Genomic DNA, 15398 nt, shown 5'->3' with positions numbered 1-15398 from the left:
ATCGTACTATTTCAGACAACCTTCTACCGCACTTCTCGACACCATTCAACACTCCTTTTGACTCTGAGGTTGACGTCATCCTAATTTGCTTATCGGCGATTTATGGCTCCTGCATTTTATTGTTTTTCATTTTTTTACTGACGTTGAGTGCGAGCAAAACATCGAATGGATTACGGTTAAAAACTGATGAAAGTTGCACGACGGATAAATCTAATGATTCTGTTTGAGGAGACAGGCCCATTATCGCTGCGTGCAACTTAACCTTTTTAATGGTACTTCGATTAGCAAATAGTACTTCCTAGCTAGATCACGTTTGAAAGGGTGTGGTATGATCAACGAAACTAAACATTTAGCTGTGGATACCTTGAAAGAAATCTAACTGAAACTAAGTGAATACCATCCATCGACAATGGCAAACACAGGTGTTTTACCTTTTGTTCGTGGAGTCGATTTCAGCAGCAATGATTTCAGCGTAAGTAATTTCACATTTATTCAACGCTTCCTTAAGTTGAGGAAGCCCTAGTCCTACCTTACATCATACCTGTTACACATCTTGTTGGAAAAATGAGTCTGCATGATAATCTCTTGGCAGTAACACATATTCCAAATGAGAAGTCCACCCATAATTTGTGAACTCAAAGAGTTCAGAACGATCAAAATATTTCAGTTATCTCTTCTTTATTTTCAATATTCCTATGTTCTGTAGGAGGGAAAATTTCCACCATCTGTACGCTTGATGACTGGAATACAATGGCTCAAATTAGACAAGACTAATTTGTCAGAGATACCTGAAGAGATGGGAAAGTTATTGAAATTGGTAAATTTTCTCACTGCTATTTAGTTAATACCTGTAAAAGTTGAAGTTTGCTACACGTCACGTACGAGCAAGCAAATAAAGTAGTGAACCCAAGATATAAAATATAAAGTATAAGACTTTTGCTCAAAGTATGTCATGATATGTTATTTTAATGTTCTTATCTCATACTTACTCTTCTTGTGATTATTCAAATCTTTGCAATTAAGTATGGAATAATTTCCAACAGGTTTTTTTTCAGCCTGTACTAGGGTATGGAACAAAATGGGTTTTACAGTAATGTATCATTTTATCCCTTTAGGAACATCTTTCTTTAGTGAAAAATAAATTGGAGCGTTTATATGGCGAGTTGACTGAATTAGGTTGCCTAAGAACATTGAACATTCGGCATAACAATATCAAGAGTAGTGGCATTCCGACAGAATTGTTTCACTTGGAGGAATTGACTACTCTCGATCTTAGTCACAATAATCTGAAGGAAGTGCCGGAAGGCTTGGAGAAAGCAAAATCTCTCCTCAATCTAAACCTCAGTTATAATCAGTAGGTCTTCATCCTCCATCGGCTTGATTTCATTTGGAGTGTATATCATGTCCAGTAATAACACCCTTTCTTTTTGTTTTTGTTCTTTCTTTTTTCTATTCATCTGCAGCATTGAAACGATTCCGAACACGTTATTCATCCACTTAACAGACCTGCTGTTTCTGGATCTCAGTCACAACCAACTAGAAACTTTACCACCTCAAACTCGTCGGCTGGCAAATTTACAGACTCTGAATCTCAACCACAATCCATTGGGACATTTTCAACTAAGGTCTTAATATCATATTATTTTTTTCAATATTGAAAAAATTAACAAGCAAACATCTGTCGATTTGACTTGTAGACAGTGCTACAAAAATGTAATGACATGAAATGTATAGCACCACTTGAATTTCTAAAATTTCTCTTTAATGGAATTATTTTATAAATGAATTTATATCCATATTTTATCGGGAATCCAGACAACTACCATCTTTAATGAATTTGACTACACTGCAAATGCGAGACACTCAGCGTACATTGAGTAACATTCCCTCGAGCCTGGAGAGTCTGACAAATCTACAGGAACTTGATCTATCGCAAAACGAACTGCCGCGAGTACCAGATGCCTTATATTCACTTCCAAACTTACGTCGCCTCAATCTTAGCGACAATCAAATCACCGAACTCTCAACAGCTATTGGTAATGTATAAGTTTTTGATACAATATGACATCACTATTTGATAGATATAATTTGAAATTTTGTGAACAGATTTCTGGCAGAAACTGGAGACCTTGAACCTCTGCAGAAATAAATTAACAACATTGCCTAGTTCTTTGTGCAAAATCAATACATTACGAAGGCTTTACCTGAATGATAATGAATTAGACTTTGAAGGAATTCCTTCAGGAATAGGAAAATTATCCTCCTTGCAAGTTTTCTCAGCAGCAAACAATCATCTGGAAATGATACCCGAGGGCTTATGCAGGTAGCGTGAAAATTTATGAATAGAATACGTTAGTCACTGATATTTGGAGATTCAGCTACGTACGTTATAACGTTTCACGAATCACGATACCTATATTATGTATTATCTGATTACAGATGTGGATCTCTGAAGCAATTGATCTTGACGTCTAATCGACTAATAACGGTTCCTGATGCGATTCATTTACTTACTGATTTAGATCAGCTTGATCTACGAGATAATCCTAATTTAGTCATGCCCCCAAAACCGATGGAAGTACAGAGAGGATCAGGGATAGAATTTTACAACATCGACTTTTCACTGCAGCATCAATTACGTCTTGCTGGAGCAAATATACCAGCCCCAGTTCAGACAGCTAGTATGTTCTTTTTTTTCAAAAAATGAATACATCCAATTTCAGTATGCAGTTACTTGTAACAATGGAACTTTTCACTCCAACCTGCGATACTGTGTTATAGATAGTAGTAAAGATCCTATAGCTCGGAAAATGCGTTTAAGACGGAGGAGGGATCAGGAAGAGGCTGACCAAGACCAAGCTAAAATTTTAAAGGTATCTCAATAGTCTATGTATTGTGGCTAATGGGAGACAACTTATAGCCTTGAATAATAAGATGTAGTTATCATTTTTTAGGGGTTGAAAGATATTGCTAAAGATAAAAATAAGGATAAAGGGTCGGAAGATGCCAAGGTGGAATCATTGAAGTGAGCTCACTGTCCCGATTCCTAAATTGATTTTGCACTTTGTTTTTTTTATGTAATTTATTATTTTTTTTACCGTGTCGACAGGCCAAAGAGATGGGACGAAACGCTTGAAAAACCTCCACTGGATTATTCAGAAATATTTGATGATGATGCGGGCCAGATTCCTGGCTTATCCATCTGGGAAATAGAAAACTTCCTTCCAAATCAAATAGATGAAGTTGCCCACGGTAAATTCTATGAAGGAGATTGTTACATTGTGTTAAAAACAGGAGTTGACGAACAAGGCTCGCTAACATGGTCAATATATTTTTGGATTGGAGAAAAAGCTACAGTATGTCGACAAAATTTTGATATAAATTTACTTACTTTCCATCCCAAAATTTGAGATTCATAACTGTTTTGATAATAGTTAGACAAACGTGCCTGCGCTGCAATTCACGCAGTGAACCTGCGCAATTATCTTGGTGCACAATGTCGCACAATAAGAGAGGAGCAAGGAGATGAGTCGGACGAGTTTCTTCTACTTTTTGATGCAGAAATCACCTACATAGAGGGAGGCCGAACGTCTTCCGGCTTTTACACCATTGAAGACCCGGTATTGTATACATAAAATCATTGCAATAGCAAGGTCACTAGTTTAATTTTTAAATGAGTTCACCAGAAAAATGTCCGGCTACCGTAGCATCGATTTATCATAGATGTGTGAAGATTTTTATTTTCCACAGCCAGCCATTACCAGGGTTTATCGAGTCCACGCTGCTGGTGCGTCGATCCACTTAGAAGCAGTTCCCGTAGGCGTCGAATCCTTGGATCCAAGATTCGTGTTTGTTTTGGACAAAGGAACTAAAATATTTATGTGGTATGGTATCAAAGCAAAGAACACACTAAAGTCCAAGGCGAGACTTTTGGCCGAAAAAATTAATAAAAATGAACGGAAGAACAAAGCGGATATTATCACTGAGATTATGGGCTCTGAATCGGAGGAATTTTGGAAATCTCTCGATGAAACTAACATACGTTCTATCGAAAACGTGAATATAGTAAGTTTACATGACATGAAATTTTTACATTTAATATCAAAAATTTCTGGTATGGGTTCCGAGAAAAACTTACGTTGTTATTTATAGCAGGAACATGTTGATCCAGACTTCACACCTGTCACGCCACGTTTGTATCAAGTAAGACTTGGTATGGGATATTTGGAACTGCCACAAGTTGAAGTTCCACATAGAAAGTTAGTCAATACTTTACTCAACAATCGCAATGTGTATATTTTAGACTGTTATTTGGACGTGTTCGTTTGGTGAGTAAATTGTTATGAATTCTTACTTTTTTTTCGTTGTCCAATCGATTTAGTTGATGAGCTGTATTATTCCTCCAATGATCCGATAAAATTTTCACAGGTTTGGTAAGAAATCGACCAGACTTGTTCGTGCGGCTGCTGTCAAACTGTCTCAAGAATTATTTAATATGATCGACCGACCTGAATATGCATTGGTTACAAGATTGCAAGAAGGCACTGAATCACAGGTATGTCGTGTAACTATCGTCGATTATAAAATATAAACTAGACATGACTCCCACTATTACCTACGCCAATAGATATTCAAGTCCAAATTCACTGGTTGGGATGAAGTAATTGCAGTTGATTTCACGAGAACAGCCGAATCTGTGGCAAAGACTGGCGCGGATCTTACCAAATGGGCTAAGCAACAAGACACCAAAGTATGTTTTTTGTGCGATGGAAGATTCCGTCGGAACAATAATAACCATCGAATAAATCCGTGATTTTATATTTTTCCGTCTCACAGGCAGATCTTGCTGCGCTGTTTATGCCTCGCCAGCCACTTATGTCTGCGGTAGAAGCTCAACAATTGATGGCGGAATGGAACGATGATTTAGAAGCAATGGAAGCCTTTGTTTTGGAGGGACGAAAATTTGTACGTCTTCCAGAAGAAGAACTTGGTCACTTCTACAGTGGGGACTGTTATGTATTTTTATGTCGATATTGGATGGTGAGTGTTTTTTTTAAATTTGACCAGTATTTCTTGAATCGGGCAACCAAAAATCATGATTCTCTAATCAACCAGTCCCATAATCTTCAGCCTTTAGATATAAATGGAAGCGAGGAAGGTGATGACCAGTGTGAAGATGATTTTCAGTGTGTAGTATACTTTTGGCAAGGTAGAGATGCGGGGAATATGGGTTGGCTCACCTTCACATTCAGGTATGCCACAATTATTGGGTATTAGCACATCTCTGAAAGCAAAACGTAATAATGAATCAGCTCAGTTATGCATATGAATGAGCTAAATTGTATTTTACTCACAGTTTGCAGAAGAAGTTCAAATCTTTATTCGGTGAAAAATTGGAAGTTGTTAGAACTCATCAACAACAAGAAAATTTGAAATTCATGGCGCACTTCAAACGCAAATTCATTATACGCCATGGTAGGCGCAAACAACCAAAGTCACCAGCTAACAATAAGGTTGAATTCTACCATCTCCGAAGTAATGGCAGTGCCTTGTGTACAAGATTGATTCAAGTGAATCCGGATGCCAGTTTATTGAATTCTGCTTTTTGGTAATAATTTAATCACTATTATTTTAGGAGATGATTTCATCGTTCTGAACAGTAAGAAAATTATTTTCTTAACCAATGTAAATACATCTAATTTTACAGCTATATATTAAATGTGCCGTTCAATAATGACGACGAAACTGGTATCGTTTACGTTTGGATTGGATCCAAAGCTGACAGCGAAGAAGCCAGACTTACAGAGGAGATAGCCGAAGAGATGTTCAATAACGTATGTACTGCTACCTCAGATACAATGTGATTTCAATGATTCCAGTTTCCATTTCTAAAAAATTTAATTGTACGTTTTCTTCAACAGCCGTGGATAAGTCTGCAGGTACTAAACGAGGGTGAAGAGCCAGATAACTTTTTCTGGGTTGGCATTGGAGGAAAAAAACCATATGATACCAATGCGGACTACATGAACTACACTAGACTATTTCGCTGTTCAAATGAAAAAGGATATTTCACAATTAGTGAGAAATGTACAGATTTTTGTCAGGTAATTTTCTACCAAAGTATCGTATTGCTATAATATCACTCAACCAATTTTTAGTTTTTTGCCACAAAACTAAATTTCCAAAACTGTTCTACAGGATGATTTGGCCGATGACGACATTATGGTGCTAGATAATGGTGAGCAAGTATTTTTATGGCTCGGTGCTCGATGTTCAGAAGTGGAAATTAAACTTGCCTACAAATCAGCGCAGGTATATTCACTGATTCCACTTCATATTGATCCATTGTGTCTGAACAATATTCTGAATGAGAATTTTTTTCTATGCAGGTTTATTTACAACACCTACGTGTGAAGCAGCCGGAAACACCTAGGAAACTTTTTCTTACTGCAAAGGGCAAAGAGTCGCGTAGATTCACAAAATGCTTTCACGGTTGGGGATTACATAAACGTCCTCCAGAGTAACCCCTCAGATAACACTAATGCATCAAAATGCAGTGCTTCCACCTTATATTTTATTCACTTCTACCAATCGCTCATTACTATTTTACTTTTGTTTGACATTCTAATATAGTATGCATACCATTTCTGTATGATTGATATTTCAAATTCGGGCTCTCTGAAGTTTTAACGAAAATATGTTAACAGTTACCCCAAGTATTTTTCAATTGTGATCAATCGGATATCAATATTAGAGCATCGATACCAACAGTAGTCTTCCACATATATAGCGCTTTTTTAAGTAACTCCTGACACTGGATTATTATTGTGTCGATTTTCTTTTCAACACACACCACTTATGCGGCTCTCTTCTCACAATCTAGATTTTGTCAGGCAAGTTTTTACATAGTTAAGATCGGATTGTCTTGCTTTGCCCTTGTATCAGGATTCATTACTGTGTTATCAAACATTTGTCCCGAAGAATGTACATATTAGACAGCCATGTATCAAGAGCTAATGATGTAGTTTTTACAAAAGTACATTTTTCTATTGTGATTATTCAAAAGATGATGTGTTTGTTGCTTTTCTCGGTCCATTAGCAAGGCCAGCAACACTTATTCAGATAGAAAAGACGAGACTTGCAAAAGAAAGAGACTACAGTATATCATATATATACATATTTATTTGCCATTTATTAATTTAATAAACATTGTGATCATTATATTGCAGGTAATTGTAATTTGTACAACTACTACTGTGCGTACTAAAACTTTGTCATTTTTGTAAATAAATACCTAAAAATAAACGCCAGCAATTGTGCCTCAACTTCTTCAGACCATTGTAATTGCAGATCATATTGTTGCAGTGTGCGCAAGGCTATGAAGCAAGTAAGGATCGTAATGCAACATTCCTGGAAAATAATGCACCTTTGAAGGACACTGCTCACAAGCAAACTGTGGTTTATTATTATCTTATTACCAAAGAGCTAATAATGCAAGTGTAATACTGAATGTTTTGCCATACGTTGTAAAAAAATTCTACGCATAGTTGACGAGATCTGTGATTTCTATTGACAGTTTGATGAATATACCATAACATATTTTCATAGTTCACTAGTAGTATGCTAGTAGGAGAAAAAGGAACCACTAATTCTTGGATTTACCTTCACAACGAGATACTACAGGATTTGAGTCTAGTCATCATCATCATCATCATCGGACGGCACGAACAGCTCATTTTCTTCAAGGAAATTAGCCATATTTTTGCTGATAGTAGCACCAATAAGTAGACCCGGGATAACCGCACAAATAATACCAAGAATACCGAAAGGTGTTTTTTTCGGTTCTGGAAGGAGACTTCCTGAACGTGTATTTGTCACCGTTCGTGTTTCTTGGTGAAAAATCTTGCTAGCACTTAGTTTTTTAGGGGGATTTAAGCCCGATAACAATAACTTTACTCTATGCAAAGACATTTTCTTATCACCATCCAACCAGTCAGTTGAAATTAATGTGATATCATAATTTCACGTTCACGACGATATATCAAGATTGAACCAAAAATAAACCACGACTTCACCTGCTTCGGGAAAAGTCGGCTGTTTCGACGATGATCTCCGTTTGCGAACGAGAATGGAAACAAGCATTTATAGATACGTCAGTATACAGTCCCGTTTATAATTGACGATATTTTTTTATTTCTAGCATTTCTGCTAATCATTGGCTTACACTTAGAAAAAACTTAGAAAACCCTTCAAATATCGAACCGATTTTGATCCTCTGGAGCAAGTGTGGAGCCATGTCAAATCTACTCGAAATCGGTAGTTCTCTGATAGAAGAGGACACGAGATTGCCAAATGAGCTGGAGTTGTGATTCTACAATCACAGTACATTCCGGGCTCAACTTTAGTAATATTCTACCCGCAAAGAATTCATAAAAAAGATGTGTCATTGCAACTGACGCCGACATGTCACAGTTAACCGAATCCACCGAGTGTGTGACAAGAACCTACCTATAACTCCAAATATTGTCGTTAACCATCACCGATGACATTATCTGCGTCAACAATAACTGATACTAGAAGTCTATAAGATGGTCGCTGGTAGTTGTAACGTTTTCGTTCTGCAGCGTAAACCTATACAGTACAATTACATGGAAAAGTGAAATTTTTAAATAACGCCGACTTTCGCGGTTACAATACCGTCAGTATCGAATTATAATACTCACATGACTGAAGCTGCAAATAATAGCGCATAAATAAAACGACGAACATGGATGTGGTGACGACCAGTCTTGAGGCCCTTATACGTACGTTCATACGAATTTTTAAATTTTACACTTCAAAAGGCAATGATATACCTCCCGAATTATCGGCATTTCGTACTGGCTTCTTTGATTTGAACTGGATGACATTACTTGTATGACATGTCAGTCGCCCAACCCACGTTTGATGTTGTACCGTTGGGACGTATTGTCATTTATTCATCACCTGACGAATCAGTGAAATCTCATGAAAATTTATTTTCAAAATTACAGAAAGGGTTACCAATCCCCAAAATCAATTCGCAGACATAGCTGCAATCGAAGCCTTCTGTGTGATGCTGAGCAAAGAATCGGAAGGCGCTCACATTGCCAGTAAATTACTGGCGACGCACATACAATCACCCACAGAATGGGAGGCTCTGCAAGCTCTTGCTGTATGCCCACAATTTTAATACTTATAGTTCTATAAATCCCATTTTGCGCTTTGACCGATGTTGCATTGCAAACTAGAGTTGATCGGGTATCATTTGATATCTATTTTTCTTTTATCATTCCTTATCTATTTGAAGTAATAATCGAATTTGTTTTTCACTTTCAATTTTTTTACTGAGTCAGTATTTATATGACTGTGATTGATCAAAATCAAAATCCTGTGCAATTTTTAAAATATGGAAATGGTATCGTTGACAATTGTTTCTGTTGTCATTAGGGCAAGTAGAATCATATTAAGACAGTCATCAGTTGTAATTGTTTTACTGTAGAGATCAAAGACATGCTTGACTGAATAAAAGATGAAGTATTTCTGCAGTTGCTGGATGCCTGTATGAGACGGTGTGGACCCTCCTTTCATGCAGAGGTTGGGAAGTTCCGTTTTCTCAATGAAATGATTAAATTAGTATCACCAAAGTATCTTGGAAGCCGGACACCTGCCACTGTTCAACAAATGGTGTTGAAGCTTCTATATACATGGACCAAAGAGTATGCGGGTGAAGTTAAGATCAAAGAAGCCTACGAAATGCTTAGAAAGCAAGGCGTTGTAAAGGTAGGAACTTAGATTGGGTTTTGTGCAGAATCTAATCTAGAGATACGAGTAATTGAATACAAGTTATGATGAGTACTTATTCACTCGGAATGAACAGGAGGATATCGCAGGGGTCTCAACTGATTCGGAAGATTCGAATAAACCCTCAAAATCCAAGCACCCAATATTTGAAGATGACGAAAAGTCGAAACTATTGCAGAAATTGTTGCAGAGTAAAAACCCCGATGATTTACTTGCTGCCAATAGGCTTATCAAAACTATGGTCAAAGAGGTTAGTATGCTTAAGAAATGCATCGAGTCGTTTTAACTAGCACGTAACATCAATCTAGAAATGTTCCTTAAAAGAAAATGAAATATTGAGAAGATCCAATTCATCCGATATATTCAATCATTTCAGGACGAGAGGAGAGTGCAACAAAATTCGCGAAGAGTTATGGAATTGGAATCTGTTCACAATAACGTCAAGCTGTTATCTGAAATGTTGGATTCTTACAATAGAAGTACAGCAAGCGCAGACGACCTTGAATTAATGAAAGAACTTTATCAAGCCTGTGAACGTTTGAGGCCAAATATTTTCAGATTAGCCAACGAGTCTCAAGACAATCAAGAAATGCTCAGTAAGTATCAGTGTCAGCAGCGTTCAATACTTTGGTAAACATTTATCTACTAAATACAGGGGGCCCACTATTCAACATACATATAGATGAGAGTAACCAACATTAAAATGTGATGATTCTTTTCCACCTGTTTTAGATGAAGTTCTCGCCGCAAATGATGAATTGGGTCAAGTCTTTGACAAATATATAGCTGTGATTGTTCTTGGTCAACCGCCGGACAAAACGAAAAGCAGCGCAAACAATGGATCCTCGTTGTTGGATCTATCGACTTCCAATGATCTTGATCTATCGACAGTCACCCTTCCTGTTGCTACGAGCAATGACACCGATTCTATACCAAAGAACGCACAGACTGACTTGGAAATTTTGGGCGATATATTCAGTTCACTAGAGACCAACCCGACTGCACCAACACAAAATGCACCTTCGCTATTGCCAGAAACCACCATTATGCAGCCAGTCAGTATTTCTCCCATAGTCCCTAAAGGTTCGTCATGTTTGTTGCGCATATGTTCATCCAAAATGTTTGATCATTTACGAAATTCTATTTCACCAATGAATACGTCCAGATAAATGGAGCCTATTAAACATATCTATTGTCAAGATCTCAGGAGGGTTTCGAACACACAATTTATTGATTTGAAATCAAGTTTCTCCCTGATTTCAATGACTCAGTTTTTCTGTTGCAACAGCGCAAGACCCTACTGATTCTGCAAAACTCGATGGCAAGGCAAAAGCACTCGAAGATTTGGACGCCTTAGGAGAGTCTCTCCTCAAACAAAATCTCACATCATTTTCTGTTTCACGTACACAATTTAATAACACCAGGTAGGTACTTTATCCAAGATTTCATTGGATACGGATTTATGATTATTTTCCGCGCTCGATGTTGACTGATTTCTTATTTACGCAAATGTAACCGTCCTGATATTTTTTGCAGTAAACCTTCTGCAAGAGTGCCAATGAACAGTATGACAGTGCCTGTAACAACACCGAACGTAAATGGCTCTTTAAAAACTAGTCTTTCATCCGGAGATTCTACCAAAATTGATATCCTTGAAGGTTTGAGACAAAGACCTGAAATGGAATTGAAAAATGGGCTTTTGAGTACTTCCAGGAGTTTATCAAATGGCGATGACTCATTGGTTGATATTACTTGTAACACTAACGAGGAGAAAGTCACAGAATCTATAACTGATGAAACGATGAAACCTGAAGCTGAAATAAAAGCTTTACCTACCCCTACGGAGTTGGAAATCAAACCTTTGACGGACATCAACGTTACACTTGAAACTATCAAGCCAGGTAACAACGAGCGTACCATAAACTTTGTTTGAATCAAGAGAGTTGGTAAGAGAGGGTGGAACGAGTCTTGAATTCTTCCTCGAATTCCGTAGGTACGATCCCACCGTTGATGGTGATAGAGGAGAAAAATGGAATATCCGTGGTCTTACATTTTGCAAGAGATAGCCCACGACCGGATGTGTCTGTTATCGTAGTAACAACGATGAGCAAGAATTCCAACCCCCTTAGTGATTATCTATTCCAAGCTGTTGTGCCCAAGGTGAGAACATCTCATTGCCACGATAAATAATTTCTTAAATAGATCCACCATACCAATCACAAACGATTCAATAATTTCGCCGATTTCTTTCAACAGACATGTAAATGTAGACTTCAGCCACCTTCGGGAACGAATCTACCCGCCCATAACCCTTTTCTACCACCTTCGGCAATAACACAAATAATGCTTATTGCAAATCCAAAGAAGGTATTAGTTGATTTTAAACTCACTTCAAGGTCAAGTTTTTTACAGGCTTACCAGAACTGACGTGAGGTATGGTTGTTCCAGGTTTCTATCTCATTGAAATTCATGTTGAGCTACACGATGGAAGACGAAACAGTGACTGAAATGGGAGAAGTGGACGAGTTACCAAATGCATAAATAATTTGTGAGATGCTATGCTTACTTAAATCGGCTAAGTGATCCTATTTAGATAGCAAAGTATAATGGTATCAATCTTTACACCTTAGAGACTCACACCAAGGTCTATAAATAATTTTCAAGTCTCGGGAATCTTCGTACTTCTGGTTTCCAATGGGAAATCGTAAATCACTTGATTTAAAGCCACTGCGGATTCACAATTGCGTACTAGAATTTTTGAGTTACAGTTGTATGTACATTAAAGTTTAAAACGTGATGTTTATTGGAAATTGTGTTCACTTATTTTAAAAGTCGTTATTTGTTGACTTTTAGCTGGGCGAAAGTGATATATTACGTTGCCGATGTAATATATTGTGAAGCAGAATAAAAAAATGATAAACAAACAGGCAGTAGAGGTAGATTGCCGTAATGTTTAATCTCTCTGTGTATGTATAAATATGAATAATATAATAACAATGAAGTTTAAGCGATATACTTTGTAACCGTTGATTTACGAGGATGGACGAACTTGATCTCGAAATGCCAGCGCTGTGATAGCCTTCTGATGGCCTTGGTACTCACGTTCGACAGCTCCGGTTGACACATTCCATAATCTGGCAACGCCATCCGAGGATGCTGTGTGGACACAAGTCCGACAAGGGCAAAATTTTCGTCATTTTGGCTGAACAGAACATTGAGAATATCGTAAAAAACCCTCCATCGACTACCTGTGAATATGTACTGAGAATCTGCGCTGAATGCTGCGTCCCACACCCATCTTTTTGCTTCGTGTTTCAAAACTTGTGTTTCTGTGAAGTCTGTAGTCTCCCATACTCTAGCTGTCTGATCGGCGGATGTTGTGACTAGAAGCCTGCAGGCATTGAACGCGGTATCTAATTTTATTATCAACATTGGATTCCGAAATCAATGCCTGACAATTCATGGCAATGCCTGTTTGCCTGACTACTCATAGGGACTATCTCAAATACCACATCATCAAATCAAACTTACGAAGAGTCGGGACTGAATCGACACCTGAGTGCGTAACGCTTATGCGTGTCCAGCTTTTTTCTGGGATTTAATCTAGTCGGTTCTTCTCCTACACCACCTGTTAGTGCCCATATATAACAACTTCCCTTATTATTAACGGCAGCCATATGAGTCCCTTCCGGATCTATCGCTATATCCTGAATAGATGCCTCTGCCTCTGGTATCTAGAATTTTACGAAATGGAAAGTGGTTATTCCACCATTGTTCATTCATGTGAAGTTATTTCGATCGGCTGTTATTTACCAATTGCTCGTTATGATCGGAGCGAAGATCCCATAAATGTATCACGCCACTCTGATCACCGACTATTAATTCTGCTTGATTAGGATGGAGACATACACAATTTACCGGTGCAGACACTTGAAAGATTCTTTGACATTGTAGATCTCTAGACCTGGAAAGTCATGTGTGAAAAATCAACATCAGATAGAAAAATTTACACAAGTAAATTTAGAAGTTCAGAACTAGAAAAAATTCGTGCCATTTCAGATGGATTCAAATCAACTATGCATGTGATGATATTCTACCTGAGATCCCAAATTTTTGCAGAACAATCTTCTCCGCCAGTATACATCCATTTTCCATCTTCCTATAAATATGGATGGACCAAGAATGTACAAAAACAGTTCGAAGAGCACAGAATCTTCCATCTTTCAGCTGAATTATTTATCATTTAGTTCCGACAACAGTCGAAAATTATAATCTATATTTTGTTAAATAAAATTACCTGAAAGCCGAGCCCGGTTACATTTTTGGAAACACCATCATAATTGATGACAGGATTGGGATTGCTAGATCCCAAGTCGTACATACGAATATGCTGATATCCAGCAGCAGCAACTAAGTGTTTGTCCGGCGTTATATCCAGGGCATTTACTTGCTATTAATGTGTTAAGAAACCTATGAAAAATTTTCTGTTATATTTACAGTTCGAACAACTACTTTGAGGATACAGAGTCGGTGTGCTGTGCGGTCCGTTGACATACTCCGGTATGAGCTTGCCATATTTTAATGGCATGGTCATACCCTCCAGTCACAAATATCACTTGTTCATTCGGCAGCCCATCCAAAGTCATTGCAATAATCTGTAAATTTGCCAACTCTTAATAGGAATAAAAGTGCAACATATACATTTGTAGGTTACAACCGTATGAATTAGACTAAAGAATAGATATTTGCACCTAGTGTATAAAATGTCACGAATACTGTGATCGATGAACTAAGTTGTAATTCAAAACTTTATAGGTACCTATGATATTGTGGAAAATTTATATTGTCTTGAATTTTCTATTATTATTTTTGTCTAGAAAATAAACCAAATTCTTTTCACCACAACACAGATGACAGCGTTAATGTCGACTTGATTCGATTTCAATTATTCTCGTTCTCTCGACTAGCCCCCTCGAGCCCTTTGGCGGCTGTGGTCCAAGCAATTATGTGTTTCAAATATCTTGAGGTGCAATTTCATGCTGACGCTGGACGCAGATTTTTAGCGTCAAATGTGGACAGATAATATTGACAAAAATTTATTGCCAATTATATTTGGTTTTATCACAAAAAAAAAATTAACGAATAAATAACACATTTCAACCACAAATCGCATTTACTATTATTTATCTCTAATATAACTCAACTTTTTGAGGATGCGAAGCTGCACTTTGACGCTACAATTAATCTCGATGAGAGCACGGACATTTTTTAATTTTTTCTGAATTTTTCTAATTTTTTCTGATTTTTTAATTAATTATTCAAAATTTCCGCCCATTTCTGTGGGCGCCGCCATTTTCTCTAAGCTCCGCCCACCGCGAGTGGCGCGCTGTGCCATGTGGCGGAATTTTCGTGAACTAAAATCCCAGGTTTCTTGCCCCTTGACTCACCGAGACCCGCATCACACGCGACTCCTCCGCTGTAAGGCGGGTCTCGGTGAGTCAAGGGGCAAGAAACTTGGAATTTTAGTTCACGCAAGTTCCGCGGGCTCATGTTGAGCTACTCGGCGCTGCCTGTCA

The 15398-nt window shown here is 37.7% G+C and overlaps 4 protein-coding genes across 6 annotated transcripts; 2 read left to right on the top strand and 2 right to left on the bottom strand.

The window, feature by feature from the left end:
- The first annotated feature begins 68 nt into the window (after positions 1-68).
- Positions 69-7310, top strand: LOC105686303 (protein flightless-1). 2 transcript variants are annotated; one of them, XM_012400964.3, is made up of 22 exons: positions 71-472; positions 707-817; positions 1116-1354; positions 1464-1625; positions 1816-2036; positions 2107-2323; positions 2440-2681; positions 2782-2873; positions 2955-3025; positions 3110-3356; positions 3435-3620; positions 3751-4065; positions 4153-4328; positions 4429-4555; positions 4628-4750; positions 4837-5040; positions 5131-5252; positions 5357-5608; positions 5708-5834; positions 5922-6104; positions 6199-6312; positions 6390-7310. In XM_012400964.3, exons 1-22 carry the CDS (start codon positions 410-412, stop codon positions 6522-6524), a joined length of 3729 nt encoding a protein of 1242 aa, XP_012256387.1. In that variant the 5' UTR covers positions 71-409; the 3' UTR covers positions 6525-7310. The 2 variants fall into 2 exon arrangements, with proteins under 2 accessions (XP_020708088.2, XP_012256387.1); XM_020852429.2 differs by having other exon boundaries at positions 69-472; positions 4837-5252.
- On the bottom strand, positions 7163-8170 carry LOC105686310 (essential MCU regulator, mitochondrial). The gene is made up of 2 exons (XM_012400978.3): positions 7663-8170; positions 7163-7410 (listed from the first exon to the last, which is right to left on the bottom strand). Exon 1 carries the CDS (start codon positions 7969-7971, stop codon positions 7693-7695), a length of 279 nt encoding a protein of 92 aa, XP_012256401.1. The 5' UTR covers positions 7972-8170; the 3' UTR covers positions 7163-7410; positions 7663-7692.
- Positions 8171-8222: 52 nt separating this feature from the next.
- On the top strand, positions 8223-12632 carry LOC105686304 (ADP-ribosylation factor-binding protein GGA1). Its single transcript, XM_012400965.3, has 11 exons — positions 8223-8804; positions 9033-9193; positions 9568-9801; positions 9899-10072; positions 10199-10418; positions 10555-10905; positions 11111-11246; positions 11359-11723; positions 11816-11982; positions 12079-12189; positions 12271-12632. Exons 1-11 carry the CDS (start codon positions 8768-8770, stop codon positions 12361-12363), a joined length of 2049 nt encoding a protein of 682 aa, XP_012256388.2. The 5' UTR covers positions 8223-8767; the 3' UTR covers positions 12364-12632.
- Positions 12633-12759: 127 nt separating this feature from the next.
- Positions 12760-14974, bottom strand: LOC105686307 (target of rapamycin complex subunit lst8). 2 transcript variants are annotated; one of them, XM_012400974.3, is made up of 8 exons: positions 14642-14974; positions 14346-14477; positions 14120-14272; positions 13920-13981; positions 13636-13786; positions 13354-13556; positions 13071-13213; positions 12760-12978 (listed from the first exon to the last, which is right to left on the bottom strand). In XM_012400974.3, exons 2-8 carry the CDS (start codon positions 14466-14468, stop codon positions 12854-12856), a joined length of 960 nt encoding a protein of 319 aa, XP_012256397.1. In that variant the 5' UTR covers positions 14469-14477; positions 14642-14974; the 3' UTR covers positions 12760-12853. The 2 variants fall into 2 exon arrangements, with proteins under 2 accessions (XP_012256397.1, XP_012256394.1); XM_012400971.3 differs by having other exon boundaries at positions 14346-14495; positions 14642-14972.
- Positions 14975-15398: the final 424 nt, after the last annotated feature.

Source organism: Athalia rosae, chromosome 3 (genome assembly GCF_917208135.1).
Source record: "Athalia rosae chromosome 3, iyAthRosa1.1, whole genome shotgun sequence".
Classification (NCBI taxonomy): domain Eukaryota; kingdom Metazoa; phylum Arthropoda; class Insecta; order Hymenoptera; family Athaliidae; genus Athalia; species Athalia rosae.
This window is presented reverse-complemented; position numbering and strand designations above follow the sequence as displayed.